The 16,866-nt window shown below is 41.4% G+C and overlaps 1 protein-coding gene across 1 annotated transcript; it reads right to left on the reverse strand.

The window, feature by feature from the left end:
* Positions 1-2,971: 2,971 nt before the first annotated feature.
* LOC123959788 (TBC1 domain family member 10A-like) lies at positions 2,972-16,760 on the reverse strand. The gene is made up of 9 exons (XM_046034069.1): positions 16,051-16,760; positions 14,447-14,546; positions 11,058-11,165; positions 10,536-10,642; positions 10,307-10,421; positions 8,072-8,137; positions 7,390-7,579; positions 7,121-7,275; positions 2,972-6,026 (listed from the first exon to the last, which is right to left on the reverse strand). The coding sequence occupies exons 1-9, from the start codon at positions 16,230-16,232 to the stop codon at positions 5,526-5,528; spliced, it is 1,524 nt and encodes a 507-aa protein (XP_045890025.1). The 5' UTR covers positions 16,233-16,760; the 3' UTR covers positions 2,972-5,525.
* Positions 16,761-16,866: the final 106 nt, after the last annotated feature.

The raw sequence follows: 16,866 nt of genomic DNA on the forward strand, positions 1-16,866 counted from the left end.
AGCTGGAATAAGAACAGTGATGAAGTTTGAAGTAAATGCACCCATGAGTATTTTTAGTTGTTTTTCCATGTTGAATTTACCCTCTCAGTATTAACTGTTTATATAGCCATTTGTAGAAGAAGCAAAATTATACAGTGGAAACAGAATAGGTGCCAAAACTACATTTCCAGGGTACACAGAGCCTCAGAGTAGTTGAGCCTGCGGGCACTGATCCAGACGTATAACATTGGCAGGCATTTATAACATTATTTAACAGTAGTCCTTGTTTAGGGTGTTCAGACATAGCTGACAGGAGCCAGAGGATGGAGAATATTTACAAAGCTGTGTCTGGAAAGAGAGCCATTATGTTTCCATTCAAAAACAAACCTGCAGGGCCAGAGACTGGAGACGAGTTTTATTCATGACCTAGATATTACAATTCTGTAGTAAATTAAAGGCAGTCATAAATAATTTGTTTTAAAGGTCTGAGGTAGAAAAGGAAAAGTCATCCATAATGCTAAAAGAGGGAAATAAAAGTGAGGGGTTTTCCTTTGGCAGATGGACATAAGAGGTCCACATGGGAAGAACACAGGGATGATTCAATTATCCACCCTGGCCCTTAAACAGGGATCCCCCCTCTACTGCCACAAAGACTAATGTTTTCTCTGGGTGCAATAAGTAACTTTTTATTCCCACTGCCATGGAAAGTTCACCTGCCTAGACAATCACAATGTCTGCCCTCATATTTGTTACTGCGGCCTTTTAATTTGACCTGAGCCAACCTGTCATGCTCCATCAAACGTGGGAATCGGATACCTCAGGAACACAGGTGCCTTTGCTTTGCATTATGCCACCCCCCGCCCCCCGTGCCTCAACACACTGAGCCTGGGAGCAGAGAGAAAGTCACCCGCATCACATGAATCAAGCACTGTGACAGGGGTCCGTTGGGTCTGGGATCACACGGAGGACCACAAGTCTCTCCTTTTACTGCTCCCTCTCCCATCTCTACTAGCTGGGGATGAGGGAGGCGGGATGGCCCTCTAAAGGCATATATTTCCGTTGATGAAGAGATAAATCAGATCATTTCTGGAGTAAGGAAGGGAGCACAGAGAGAGCCTTCTTGGTCGTCCCCCTTTGAGATGTAAATGGCACGGTGGCACTGAAAGAGGGCCAGGTGTCCGATGCAAAGAGGGAAAGCGTGACGGTGCATGCATTCCTCAGGGACCTAGACCATTAACTGTTGCTGTGCCTCATGTGGGCAAACATCAACAGATCCCATAATGGTCCGGGGAATGACACAATGGGTAAGTATGATTAATAGCGATTGACAGGCACTCTCTTTCAACTAAGGTACTAATCATATCTACACACGGGTACCCAGTCTACCTGCAGTTAGACTACAACGCATTGAAACATATCAAATTGCAATTATGAAGACAAGGACCACAATGGAAATAAGCCGTCTGGCTTTATTGTGTGTTTATCCTTTCGATGGTATCTGTAGCTGGGGCATGTCTTGTTGGAGGCGGCACTTTTATATTTACAATCAATAAAGAAGCTCAATCAATCAATCAATGACAATTCCCAAATCACGTGCAACTTGCTGCCTTCTCTTTTAATCACAACTCTGATCCCCTGATGACCAGAGGTCAACAGCTGCAGCTCACCCCTTGCTGGACAATTACAAATGAGTTCTGAGGTCATTAAGGTAGCAATTTTCAATGAACTCTTTCAAGCCTCAGGCAAAAACATACAATATCCCACACCTCAAGGTGGAGAAAAGAGGCATTTGGCAGTTCAAACAGTGAATTAAGAAAAGAACAGCAACCTGTTATTAGTCTAAACGAGGACACACTGGGGATGACCTCTTTTCGTGTGTGTGGGTGTGTGTGTGTGGGTGGGGGGGAGGGGGTGTTGGAGCTGAAGAGTATGCTGTATGAGGAGAAAGGTCATACATTTGTGTCATGACTGGACACACTCCTACATGGCTTCACCAACTTGTTTTGATTTTCAGAATGCTCAGACAGACTCCCATTTGATAAGATTTTGTACCATGTTGTCCTATCTGAGGTGATGTGAGGTGAGATTTGACAGTGCCGAATTACACAGTGGTCAAAAAGTCAGTTGATCACTGTAGAGTCTAAATTCTGGCATTATACAAACAGTGATAGTGAAATTGAACTAATCATCACTGAATTTAGAAGCTCTTAAAGCCTACACCCCACGTTGGTAAACAATGCTGTACCACATCATAGTCCAGTGATTCACAAACGTCTTTACAGTTTAGTGTGTTCACTTTTTCGCCGAGTTATAGAAGATTGATGCCCCTTTCAAACCTGTGCTAGACTCTGTCCGAAGGTAACAAAATACACCTACCAGCACTTCTAAAGCTCAACCCACATTTTATATAGATTAAACAACCGAGATGTAACTTAATTAGACTGGTGTTTACAGTCTCTGTGCTAAGCTAAGCTAACAAGACGGGGTGCCATAGTTTAAAGGAATAGTTTGACATTTGAGAACTGCGTTAATTTGTTGTCATGCTGAGAGTTCATGAGAAGATTGATATAAAGTAAATATGAACATAAAGCCAGTGGCTGGTCAGCTCAGCTTAGCACAAAGACTGGAAACAGCAGGTTAAATGTAGTTTTAGAATTTAGTTCAAAAGTAGAACTGTCATGTCACCAATAAAACTGTGGCCTTACAGCATATTTTTCAGGGTTTCTGACTTTGGTCATTGCTTATATCTAAAATGTATCTGAAAATGTAATGCAAAAATGTAATTAGCGTGACTTGAACACATCTCGGGGCACCTTTGGCAGGGTGCCACAGCACCATGCAGACACCCACTTTGGGAACCACTCCTTCATTTCAAAGTGATGACTCTGGAGCTTCATCTGGTGGTGAAAACAAGACATGACATACAACAAGGGAAATACAGGCAGGAAGCTCCAATGCATTTATCGTAATCAATAAACCAATCAACATAAAAGGCTTTAAAGATCCATTTATTCGTAAAATTTCATGATGACGCATACTGCCCCATGGTTGTCAAACGTTTTTATAACCCTAATGTGGATGGTGACATCACACGAATCCTACTTAAGAGTAAGAAAAACTTCTCCCGTGCAAGTTACCCTCAAATTTCATGAGCTTTTTCCCCCTAGTGTTACAAATGTTTATCGATAATATACTGTCCTACATTTTTTAGACAATTTAGAAATGTCCCCTCTGCAGTTTCTGTCACTTCTCAATAAAATATAGCATTATAGACTGAAAAATAGATTTCATTACAAAACAAATTGTTATTTTACATGTCATATCTACATAATGAGCATTAAATTAAAATATAACAGCAAAATGTGTAATATAAGCAACTAAAAAGCTATTCCATTCCAGGCAAGTGGCTGTGTGTTATCCTTTTAAGCCCCAACTGACCAACACATGCATGATACTTTTTTTTTTAATATTATACAAACACATTTTACACAAGTGTGCTTATGCTTGTCAAAACTCCCATTACCTTTTCTTATTGTGATGAAAGTTACAAAACTGACTTGAACCGTCATAAAAAAAGATTGTCCAATACATTTTGAAAAAAACAACATGTCTCCGTATTTCCAAGCCAGGTTTTCAAAAAGGAGAAATACTACAAATATCCCAAAATAATGAAATCCCTCTTGACTTAACTAACAGAATACGCTTGGTCACAGGTAGCGGCCGTAGGTCATCTCAAAACAACGCAGTCTTGATATGCTTTGCTAGCAAAATATAAAAGAATGTAGACACTACAAAATCTTCTTAGCTCCAACTGGATATTTGAACAACGCCAAGAGGAAGGTCAGCACCATTAGGTGATTTCCAATCGCTCACTGTCCAAGATGTTACATGAAACACATGCACATACATTATACAGATTTGCATTTGGCAAGAGACAGCTTTTAGACCGATTAGCTTTTAACAAGGCAGGAATGTGTCACACAGTGAGGAATGTCCAGTGTTCTCCTCTCTGCTGCCTAAGGTAACATGAATTACTGCAGCTCTAAAGTGGCTGGAAGTGCCTGGCACAGTGAATATTGGAGTTTATACAGTTAACCAACATCAATTCAACTGACGCTGAAAAAATGTGACCATTTGTGCAGAACACGCACAAACAGCAAATTTCATGTTTTAACTGTTCTTTAAATAAATAGTACTTGTAGAAAAAGACTTCCCATGAACATAATGTGGCATGACTGAAGTTTATCGATTCAGTAAGGTGATTAAAGGTGGGGTAAGCGATTCTAATGTAATACATATCTTTTTGTCTCTTTACGGTCTGCTAGCGGTCTGTTCTGGGTGTGCCTAAAAAATTCCGGTGTTTGTACACAGCACTGGCTCTGTAAATGAGAAACAAATAAAGTGGCCCGCACCCCGTAACACACTACACAATTCTAACCGTTCCTGCCATGATTAGTAAGTGAAGTAACGTTAAATGACTTGGCCACAGACATTCAGATTACTTTCTAGATTGCCAGGTTATATTTTGTTGTTGTGATGTTAGCTATAGTAGCAGGAGAGTTGTGAGTATCGCTGTCTGGAGCTGGTGTGCTGGCTGTGGGAGGTCTCTGCATGTTAACTTCGCAGCAGCATCTGTAACGACTGTTTGCTAACCCACAACTTAGCTAATGTCAGTTACTTTACTTACTGTGTCGTTGTTTGCTATATATATATATATAAAATGGTATTTGTCATGGTTTTGGATTTCTCCAGAATCGCTCCACCTTTAAGAATATAAACATGAAATGCACAGGTTTCCTTACTGAAGAAAAAAAAAAAAAAAAAAAAACCCCAACATGTCTCAGAAAAATACCTCCCAAACTTAGTGAATTCTTAAAGAAATCCCATCCCTGCTGTGATCAGCTTTACTAACAGGGAATGTAACAGGAATTACAGCGGATGCCTCCGCGAGGCTGCCCTCTAGTGAAAGAAACCCCTAATGAAATATAATGGCTAATAATAGTTGAAAAGCATGATTTCTATCAGGAGTTTATATCCACTGCTGCACAGTATTACTAATGAGCTCAAGAGTGTTGAATCTGAGTGGAAGCATATAGAAAAACTGCATAAACTGTGGAACCTCATTGTTCCTTAGGTCCCAAGTTACACCTTGAAACCACACTGCTCTGAAGAAATTACTTTGCTCCCACCAACTCAGTAACGTGTCTCCTTTACAAACAAAGAATACTAAGACTTGTGGTCTGAATTAGAGCATCAAGCACCAAGAGGAGGTAACATCAACTTCACGTTGTGAAATGGCATCAAAGCATCAAAGTATTTTTACACTTAGCAATGATGCTTTAGTGTATACCAATAGGATCACAGGCAAAACGGCGTCTACAATGAATAAATGAACAAAAACAGTCACACTAGGATAATAGGGATGTCAGACAATTAGAGACCTTGGCAAGGCTGGTTGGCCATTGTTTGAAGGGTGCTGGTGCTTTGTCCACACACACACACACACACACACACACACACTCACACACACACACACACGCACAGAGCTACAGGTACGTATCCTGCTCTGTGCTGTTAAGGCTTTGTGTGGATCGCTGAAGAGGAGATTCTTTGGCAGGGGGATGGCCTGTGGGAGGCGCTTGCTGCAGGTGAGGTGAGTACATTTCAGTCTGTGGCACAGTCTCTGGTGTCTTGCTGCTGACTGGAGGAGTGGCTGGTGGATCTGAGGGTGGAGGGTAAATGGGGAGAGAGTAAGGATTAGGGATTTCCTCAATGGTTTGGGCTTTCTTCATGCTGCTCCTCTTCTTGCTTTTCTTCTCCTCCTTGCTCTTCTTCAGCTGTGGGGTGGGCTGAGGCACCTCAAGTACAATGGTGGGGTTCTGCTGCAGGTCCTGGCGGGTCGGCGGCTCAGCCAACATGATGAGTTGAGCGCCGTGCATCCTCGGGGGCGATTTGAAATTCAGCTCGCCGCGGTTCTTCTTCCAGCGCTTCAGCTGGGTGTGATTCTCCCTTTCCACGTCTCGGGCTGTCACTGGCACCTCCAGAATCTGCAACAGGAAGAGGCATGTCAGCAGGTCACAGCGGGAGTCATTAATACAGAATGTTCCTTCCATGTTTGGCCATTGTGTTAAAAGATTTGAACTTTGTAAGTAAATGCCAAAGGGCCTCAGGGCTAGTGTGGATGCATGGTCGCCCTGGACAACCCATCATATAAGAGGTGGTATTGTTAGCCTGGACAGAGGCTCACACAAAACTTGGCGCAGGAACCAGACACTGACCATCCAGCACTCCGGTCAACTGGTCTCTGTATCACTTTCATTCTCAGAGCCTCCTTGGCTGTTTCCTCAGCTGCACTTCTGAACACCCATTGTTCATGAGTGGCACAACACTCCACTACATCATTAAAGGATTATGCGAGTGCAATATGAATTCTTGTCATCAACAAATACTGTTCATGTCTTAAAGGAAACCTTAGTATATGCTTTTATACAGCTTAGCCTGCCATAGATAATGTTATTCATGTCAAAAAGGTGTAGATAAACATTCTGAGATATAAAAATAAGGGGAAGTATGCATACCTTATTATAAGCATACTTTTTCTAAATGTATTATTTTTAACAGCTGGATTCCATTTAAACACAATCAACAGGTCACACTGTCTCTACCTAGTTGTGATTGGACAGGCGGTGCAGGAAGACAGAAAAAAGGGCCCATCTAAAGCAAACTTTTCTAACTAATCAACACCATAAACTGCATGATCCATACTGCCTCTGTAAGGTAGATTTTGTTTATATGAGTGAATAGCCACCCAACAACGGAAAAACAACAACAACAACAACATACTAAAACATTTAACAAATGCACTTTAATGTGGGACAAGTCAGCCAATGTGAAACCTGCAACGAAAGAATGCTATTTGGGTTGTGGTTTTCATTAACTGGCATTACAGAATTAGATAAGCAAAAGGAAAACAAAATATCAAGGGGATGAAATAGGAAAATATCTGAAGTATTATGCATGGTCCAGCCCTTGTATGACATAATCCTTGAAAAAACTTAAACTAATTTAACTTTAACACACATTCTGGTTAATGGATTGTCTCCCTAGACACCAAACAATGTTTCTGCTCCTCTACTGTTACCTCTCGGACGAGGAAGCCCTCCTGCATGTATCGAGGCTCGATGGCTCTGAGTAGCTCCATGGTTTCATACTGGCCCTGGCAGGCCTTCAGCTTCTCCCGGGTCCCCAGCATGCACTTAAGCAACACCAAACCGACGCGGAAGATTATCTTCACTCCTGTGAGAGGGTGAAGAGCCAGGTGATTGAGTATTGGGTCTGAAGAAGTTCAAATGTACAGCTCGTCTGCCACTACTCTACTGCTGCGACTGCAGTGCTATAAGGCATTGTTACCGTCACAGAGGAACATGTCCCAGACACGCAGCACAGAAGCCCAAGGCAGCGTCCGAGAGAAGGCACACATAAACCATTCAGTCATGTAGAGGACGGGGTCGATCTTGTGTTTCTCCAGATGGCGGAAGGCTAGCGGGGAGACACGTCGCAGCAGAGCGAACAGGATCTCTCCATCTAACTGTATAGCTTCCTGAAAGAGGCGCAGGTAGGAAAGTATTAACAGAGAACACAAAAGCCATTGTGCTCTGTCTTGTCGGGGCTGAGACTAACAAACTAATATAACTCCATGTATGTTTTTGTGAGCAAACATTTCATTAGTAATTCTCGTTTCCTTTTAAAACGAATTATACAATACAAAAACATGTTGAACAGTAACCACCAGGCAAAATTAATAACAAAATAGTTTACTCATGTTGTTGAGCAAGAAAGTAATCCAATAATATATTATGGTCTGACAACGCCCCACTGGTTTCATCACTATGTCAGAACGACAGAAATCCTGTGTCACGCTGTGCACAGCAACAACAACCATTTCCAGCTTTACTGTAATCAGAACAAAAGCCCCCTTAAATAATCTGGATAAAAGTTCTTAGAACAGCAAAGTCAGGTGACGTAGCATTCTCTTTGCATTTCCAACACCTGGTGGTGTCATCAGGCATGCTTGCACATGTTTCAGTCTCACCAGGCCAGGACTGTAGTAGCCAGGAAGATACTTCTCACAAATTTGGACCAGCCCCCAGAAGGCATCCTGTGCAAACACATACAGATGATGTCAACAAACTAAATTGAACTGATTATTTTACAGGACATATCTGTGTGTTTACATGGAAGGCAGGTTAATACTGGAAATGTTGACTTTTGAAGGACGTCAGCAGCGTCTAAATCCTCTACATTCTGTTAATGTTTATCATATAAGAGTTGGTTCATTTTAACTTGTGACTGCTGATATTCGTTAATGATGCAAATTGTTTGCATGATTAACAAGATTTCAGATAACTTTCCCCTTGACATATGAATTTATTGTTTTTTTTATAAACCCAATAAACTCACCTCTCGTTAGTTTTTCCATTACTCACACATGAAAGTGATAATTCACCCTTCGCCAAGTCCCGACCCCTTTAGTTACTGTTGCCAAGTCTGACACTGTCGGCGCTGCCACTATCTATTACTGCACTCCCAAGAGAAAAGCAATCTCGGAAAGAAGCAGACGGTTTTGCAGTTGTATTTATTGTATATATTTGAAGACTTTTTTCAGGCTGTCAAACTGACTAAACGGACGTGAAACAAAAAGAAAAATAGAAGCTAAAGCCTACCGATCACACAGTACAAGTGAACCACCGCATCCCCCGACAACTGAGACAAAAGACAACGATATTAAGGATCAACACTGTTCCTGTACAGCTGGGTAGGCCTCTATTCATTATTACAATCATTAAAAAGCAGAACAGTTGGGCTTTATTAAGTTACATTCAGTAGGAAGTTAGCTAGCGTTAGCTAACATTACATTAGGAACAATCCACAGCCGACATTTTTCTGGATTTATTTTAGGTTTTGGAAAGAGAATAAATCGTACTTCTCCTATCAACCTCTCTGGGTAGCAACTGTAACTATTACAAGTGCCCCAGGAACAGTGTTTGAAAAAGCTAGAAAACGACTCTTTTTGCATTAGAGTCAATGGAGCGTATCCATCAAAGTGTCGGACCTTAGATAGTGCGAGTCCTATACTGCCCTGTGATTGGCCAGCTGTGTAATCGGGGCATGGCTTAGCAAAGGGTCAATTGCCAAAAATCAGTAATTTGCAAGTCCAAACAACTAAGCTGGGAATGCTGCACTGCCATGAGCATTAAGACTTGATTTTATGATAGCACCAGATGACTCTTTGTGGAAATTACCCATTAACACGCAAGTAGTGACTTACTTCATGGGTTTCTAGAATTTAACATGAGACATTAATATGAGTTTTATTGGAATCTACATCTACAACCAAGATGAAAGATTTAAGCTACCACTCAGGCCCCATCCACACTACTCCATTTTAGTTTACAAACGGAGAATTAAAACGAATACGATCTCTGTCCACACCAGCGTTTCGGAGTTGATATCCGCCTACATTAAAACGACTGGGCATGCACGTGCCAGTGTAAACATGAATCAGATGGTCAATTCTGTAGTTACAGAAGTTTTGGCGAAAGAATAAATAAACACAGACTAAGCATCAGACCAGTTTTTTTTTTTGTTGCATGGATCAATAACGAGCTGGGACTGTTACTGAATGTAACACGGGAGTGTGGCGTCAGAAAACAGACTGGGAGTTATTGCAAAGTAAACGGCGACATGCACAGTACAAGTGTAGGCAGATGATGTTATTTGCACGGTACAGAATATTTTAATAAAAATATGATGTCAAAAACCCGGTCAGCAGCATTGTGTTTGCTTTGCAAGACCCAATCAGAGAGCCGAGCGTGAGCGGCTGCATCATCGTTTCTAAAGTCCTCCCGTTTTGGCCCCTCTTCACTAAAAAGCCCTCCGGAGTTTTGAAACGCAAAACAGGGTCGGCAGCATTTCCAAACTTCTCCGTTTTAGGTCTTCGTTTTCATCGTTGTAGTCTGGACGGGAGGTGCAAACATAGCAAAAGGTCTTTGTTTTAATTCGAAAACGTAGTAGTGTGGATGGGGCCTCAGCCTCTGGAGCAGCTCCAGGATTTATCTCCAGATGGCATAATCTGCAGAGTCTGTCTCTGTGCTCATCTTAAAATAGACTTATAGGATGTAAAAAGCATGTGTGATTCTATTTTAGGGTGGATTTCACTTTCAAAGATGAAAAAAGCAACAAGACTTCAGAGCTTTGGGCACTGGCTCAGCCACTCCACAGCCAACACAGAATTACAAAGCCAAAAATGTACAAGCAAAAAATGTACCTCAGCAGGCATGTGCATAAGCAACACAGCAGCAATGGGAGCCTGAGCCTGGCAGTATCCCTCCTCTGGTCTGTACAGAGTGTAGGCCTTAAGAACACGGAACAGGTCCTGCTGCCTGCGGAGGGTCAAAACACCAATACACACAACAGGTAGACAGGCACCTTGATTGTAAAACAGGACTTGGGCATCAATTCCAGTGTGTAATGCGACATTGTGTCAGACAGCTTACCCGTGTCCTCCGCGTGAGACAAACATCTCATGGAAAGGAAACTGTCGATGGAGGTCTTTCTCAATCACATCTAGCCATTTGGGATCTCCAGGCTGGCTATCCAGCTCCTGACAAAACACATGGAAAAGACTGTGAGATCTCTTTATTACTGACAGGTCAACTCAAAAGCATTGAGGGCAGTGTGCTTTCAAATTGAAACAATTCAGAAAGCGGATATGCTCTAAAACTCACTCAACACAGGAATACTTCTAGCTTCAAAAGATTTGCATTTTACAAGCCTGCATAAAAATAAAAGCTGTATTATCAGCTCTTAACTTTCTGAACTACATGTGAACTGGCTGCAGTGCTGTGTAAAAAAAAAAAATTAAAAAAAATATCAGGCTTCTCAACCAAAAAAGTAAGACCGGTGGCATGGCCACAGTTTCAGTAACAATTTCTAATGAAATTTTAAAAAATGAAATGAGCCCTAAATACAGCATAAACAAAGCTGTGAGGAGGAAGTGAAAGAGGCCGCTGTCTGACCTGAAACTTTCCTTGGTTCTGCTCTTTCTTCACCTTCCCCCCTGACAGGTAGAGCCATGCACGGCCTCGGAGGGCAGGAGGGATTCCCTTCTGGCACCGCAGCCTCACCTGAGCCATCAGAGCAACAAGGGTTCACCAAACAAAGCAGAGACACAAAGGGAACAGGGGTGACAACAAAGGCATAGTGCAAGCTGGTACAGTGCATACAGTCAGCGATAAAAACACTTGGTATTGGTTCCTTTTCTTGAATACATGTGAAATGCAGTCATCTGTTCAAACCACTTAGTAACAGCCCCACTGTCAACCAGAGGCCTTTTTTTTCCAGAAGACATTTGGTGACATTTACTACAAAGTTCTTGGAGAATGTCTTCTGGACAAGTGCGTCGGACAATAAACCCTGACAGTGAAACGAACAAAAAAACAACATTCACACAGCTGTAAATAATAAATGCAATGATGGAACTTGATTAGACCACAGTCATTAATTATTATTATTAATACTTGTGCTTTTGATATTATGAAAAGTCAAAATGTTTGCTGTGAAAGACGCCTTTTGAAAATTATTACCAAGACTGACATGTCACATTAGAGCTGCTACATCTATGAGAAGCCAAGACTCCTGGAATATTAACAGTGTTATTTGAGATACTCTCCTTAAAGGTCTCAATTGTACATATCACTAAAAATTTGTCACGTGATGTATGGTTTAAATTAATTTCACTACAATGAACTGGCCAAAAACACACTTAAGGTTATCCTTCAGGTTGGCCAAAGATGCCTGGACACTGACTGCATCATTCATGTATACAGTATAATTTATGAAATTCTACAAAGATGCTTACTCAAGAAAACGTGTAATCTGATTCCTAGAGTACTAGCCACTGACACGGATGTTGGTTTGACCTGCATTACTATTTCTTGATTCTTTTGTTTGTTTTTCTTCTCTGATATGAAGCTGGCACACTTCCCCAAAAAGAGTACAATTAGAGGTGCTCCGATCAGGATTTTTGGGCCGATACCGATCACCGGGTCTATTTGGAGCCTTTAATTTATCATGTAGCATTATACAGTATACTGTATATTTATTTAATTGGTCCTAAAAACAATGTATTAAGTGTTAAAGTTAAGAGATGATAAAGTATCATGAAATGACAACTGTTTATTTTATTGCCAGGAAACATGGGCAACAAATTCCGCTCAATCTGTGTAAGAGACTTAAACCATAGCAGCCTTTGCCTGGTTACTGTGAACATCTTATAGCTTAACAAATATAGCTTTCCTGTGGAATAAACTACAAAAACAGAACAAACAGCATCTTTATAAATTCACTAAAACCATAAAATCTGCAACAAAAAAGGCTGTAGCCAAAATATTTAGGAGATTAAGGAGCACAGGCATCATGAGTCGATGATAAACTGAAGTAGCTTCTTTTTGTTCTGGAAAGCTCAGGCAGGTTCTGTGGGTTTTAGGGGGGAGAGAGAGGAGCAGAGAGAGGAGCAGAGAGAGGGAGAAGGGCTACAGAGAGGAGTCAAGACTGCCTTTAGTGAGATTTGAAAATTTTAAAATAAAAATAGGCTACAATGTAAATTCCATATTATACAGTCAGTTGTTAATATTACATAGGCAACTATATTCATTATAATTTCATATGGTTTGCCATTAGTAGGCTATAGGTCTTATATCATTTCAGTGGATTGTTTTCATTTTTAATCCTTGTACAGGAAGCACAGTCTACATATCTTACATGCTGCCACCGACTTTACCAGAAGAAAGAATAGCAAACACTTTAAATACGGCCAGAAGGTTTTTTATTTGATTTCATAAAGGTTAAATATACGGGAGATTTACGGGGAAACGAGAGGGTTGACATGAGAGGAGTAGAGAGAGGAGTGGGGTAATGTGAGGCTACATCCACGCTGCTACGTTTTTAAAACAGTTTCATAACGAAAACGATCTTCTCCGTCCACAGCAGCGTTTCAGCTGCTTATCAGAGTTGATCTCTGTCTATATTAGAAGGACTGAAAAAACACATCTAGTGGCCGTTCAGGTAGCTACACTGGGCATGCGCGTGCCAGTGTAACCATGAAGCAGATGGTCTACTCCGCTGTAGCAGACGATTTAGCAAAAGAAGAAATTAATACAGACCAAGAACCACACCAGGCTTTTTTCTTTTCTTTTTTGCATTGGCCAACAACGAAGTGGAACTGTTACTGAAAGTAACACAGGAGTACGAGAGACGGCGGCGGAAAACAGACTGGGAGTTGTCGCAAAGTAAATACAGCGACATGCACAGTAGGCTATTCTAACTTAAGTGTTATTTACACAGTACTTATATTTTAATAAAAATACCAAAACTAAAACTCTGTAAGTAGCATCGTGTTTTTGCTTTGCATGATTGATAAGACCGACTCACAAAGCCAAATGTGAGTGTGTGTTATCATTTTATAAAGTCCTCTGTTTTGTCCATCGGGTCAGCAACAAACATCTTCTGATTCACCGTTTTAATCTGGACGGGAGGCGGAAACGTAGCAAAAGGTCTCCATTTTTGTAACGAAAACAGAGAGAGAGGCAGTCAGCTGATTGACTGGTGCCGCTCTTTGCATCAGGAAACTCACACTGAAGGATGAGTCTCTCTCTCTCTGCCTGATGTGTCTGTTAAACTCCGGTTGCAGGTGGCGTGCGAGTGAGATGAGCACAGCTGCGACAGTTTCACATGATCGCTTTTATGATCGGAGCACCCTTAAGTACAATGTCTGCTGTAAAGTTATTGTAAACCAAAAGGAGCCAAACCTTTTGAGCCTCCCTGTACAACAGGAAAATGACAAGCTCATACACACTGTGTCTTCTTCTCATGAGGTTCTTTTCACCCTGGAAAGCTGACACTGGATTTGTGAAGAGCTACAGTTTACACTCACAGCACCTCTATTTCATGCTTGTCTCATAGGAAGCCAATACAGCCCCACCCTGAATCTAACACCATCAATTTGTCACATGGTGCATGCTGCAATAAAGGGACGGGTTGTATCCTGCCCTGCTGTTGATTCATGCAAACAAGGTTAAGTTGTAGCTCTGCACTGAATTACCAAGAGTGTTTTGTACAGAACAAGCAATATGAGTGAAGCTGCAAATAATGTGTCCACAACAGGCTTGTCCTTGTGCAATCAAATACTTGAGCAATGAAATTTGCCATGTCTGATCATGTGTAGAAAACTACCCAAGAGCGGGATACGTCTGACTGGAGACAACGGTGACCGAGCTGAAATACTCGCTTTAGAAACTCTTTAGAAAAATGGAACCAATTCAAATCTAGCCTATCCACATGACTACCACCATACAAGACACAAACAAGACACCTGACAGTTCGTATTAATGAGTTAACACTTGCTGACCTTATTGAATCTCTTGATCATCCACTTGTCCCAGTGGCTGAGCATGTCCAGCCACTTCACCTCCCTTTGCCTGAGCACCTCTGGAGGCACATCCTGAGCTCTGGGGACACAACAGAGAAAAGATTGGGGAAGATACATTTTCCTAATTTTGCACATTAAATCAATATTTAACCAAATAAGACTGAATAACATAGAATCTAATCTTATTTTTGGAGAGGAAGCGTGGGCTAGGTGACAGATAAAAAAGTATGTATATTTCCAATAAGATCAGTCTGAATTAAACCTCTTAAATGGATAAAAATGGGTTTTAAAAGGCAGTCATTAGCAGTGGACTTTTGTATGTTGAGAGGGTGTAACAAAAACAATCTTTCTGCATGTGCTACCAGATCTGCGTGTGTGGCCACTGCTCAAATGCAGTCAGTAAAACAGTGAAATGAGTCACAAATCAACAAGTGCCAACCTTGTTTGGAGGAGACTATAAAAAGACACTAACTCAGATCCAGCCCATTTAATGGCAAAGCCTGTTTAACCTCAAAGAGCTGCAGTGGGGATGTGACTGCCTTGTGATGCAATTTAACTTCAAAACGGTTCACAGGGAGGAAAAATTAGGGACTGTACATACTATTCTTCAAGAGAAAAAGAAAACGTAGGCAAGTCTAACCTACATTATGAATGAGGTTTGATGCTTTACTAAGCTCTGTTATTATCTCATCAGCACAAGTCTGTAATTGTAGGGTTCAAACATCTTCAAACAGCATTTTTTTTCCCTTGGGACAGCCCTCTTTCAGTTAAAAGAAAAGCTGTGGGGTATTGGGGGATCAGTACAACAATATGTTATTTTCCATCTTCATCTTCTGAAGACAGATGATCAGTTACTTTCAATCACTGCCTCTTGGTGTAAATTAAACCCTGGATTTTGTGACCACCTATAAAACTGTAAGCCAAAAGAGGCCTTCTAGTAACGGGGCACCAGATCTGTGTCTCCAAGTCTGCCAAAACTCCATAAAAATGGGAACCTCCCAGCCAGCCAGTGCTTGGCACGACTTTCACTCACTCCTTCCAGTTTCAGTGCTGTCATGTGGGCTCAAGGCCCCCAGTAAAAAAAAAAGGGAAGAAAGACAGTTCTTCTTAGAAAAAAAACAGTAATTTGCGTCAGAGGCTATGAATACATTAATTTATATGAAAATTGCAATATACTAATCAGTGTAACAGTTAAATTGCTTTAGTCCCCCACCACGAACTCGGTTATGTACATGACAGAATGAAGGATTATGCCACATGTTATCAATCCATCTTAATCTGATTGCCTCTAGCTTTTATATTTGCCTTATTGTGTGAGGCAAAAACACTGGGTATATAAAAACACACACACACACAGTGCCACGCAGCTGGTTGGGAGCTCTGTTGTGCAGAAGCACCAAGACAACACTAACACAACTTTGGACATAACTAGAACAACTTCCCTGCTTTCAACATTTGCTAAAGTAAGATTAAACAATGTAACTACAGCCTATATTTTAGTTGACTTAGTGGAAAGTGCATTGGCAACACAGCTGAAGCCAATGTCAATAAATCACTGTGCTTTACAGTTGAAGCAAACTTACGATGATCCCGTATGCTGCTGTGCTCCTCCAATAAATCCATATCTATCGGTTTGTCTGTCGCTGGTGAAGCCGTTGATTTCAGAGTCTGATCCCAAAGAGCTTTCATCGTCCATGTGACTGCTGCTAATGGTCCGGATACTCCTGGTGTCCACTGATTTACGGCCGTTCTCTATTTTGGCCATGGTAGCAAGAAAGCTAGCTGGCTAGCCAGGATAGCTAATGTCAGCGAGCTTGTTGACAGCCCGAAGTCAAAACTGCTCCTCTGCATATGTTGTCGAATCAAACTGCTTCGACGCCATGATTTCTCGACATGAGTTCAACTTTCCAACTACTCTTCTCTCTGTGAATGTTGTCTTAACTTATGGCAACAACCGCAAGGCCACATCAAATATGTTATGCGTTAGCTAGCTATGTTAATTTGAATGCTTATTCAAAATTAACATTAGCTAGCTAATGGTGGGTTGCTAGCGTAAAGTTAGCTGTAACAGCCCGTGCCAACACGATCCAAACAATTTTCTGACCCTACCTTTAACGAACTAACGCGTTATTATCAGCTGGTTTTTCATAGGTAACTTAGCCATTAACCAACTATGTTAGCTGGTTAACAGACTAGTTAATCATAATGTCAGATAACGGCGTCTTAGTTCGCCGTTCTGTCATCCCGAGTGTCCCCGGACTGATTTTGTCTCGACCAGCAACCCAGCCTGCTTGGTTTTACTGTCACGGTTAGCTCTAGTGGCTGCTTTAGGAAGTAAATCTTACATCCGGAATAACTTAGGTCTCTACAGCACTGCAGTCCACCTAAATTATCTATTA

This window comes from Micropterus dolomieu, linkage group LG21 (genome assembly GCF_021292245.1).
Source record: "Micropterus dolomieu isolate WLL.071019.BEF.003 ecotype Adirondacks linkage group LG21, ASM2129224v1, whole genome shotgun sequence".
NCBI lineage: Eukaryota > Metazoa > Chordata > Actinopteri > Centrarchiformes > Centrarchidae > Micropterus > Micropterus dolomieu.

Coding starts and splice junctions, on each gene's coding strand:
- LOC123959788 (XM_046034069.1), bottom strand. CDS start 16,232: ATGGCCAAAATAGAGAACGGCCGTAAATCAGTGGACACCAGGAGTATC. Junction 14,547..16,050: donor CAGCAGCATACGGGATCATC/GTAAGTTTGCTT, acceptor TTGTGTCCCCAG/AGCTCAGGATGTGCCTCCAG. Junction 7,276..7,389: donor GGACATGTTCCTCTGTGACG/GTAACAATGCCT, acceptor ACCCTCTCACAG/GAGTGAAGATAATCTTCCGC.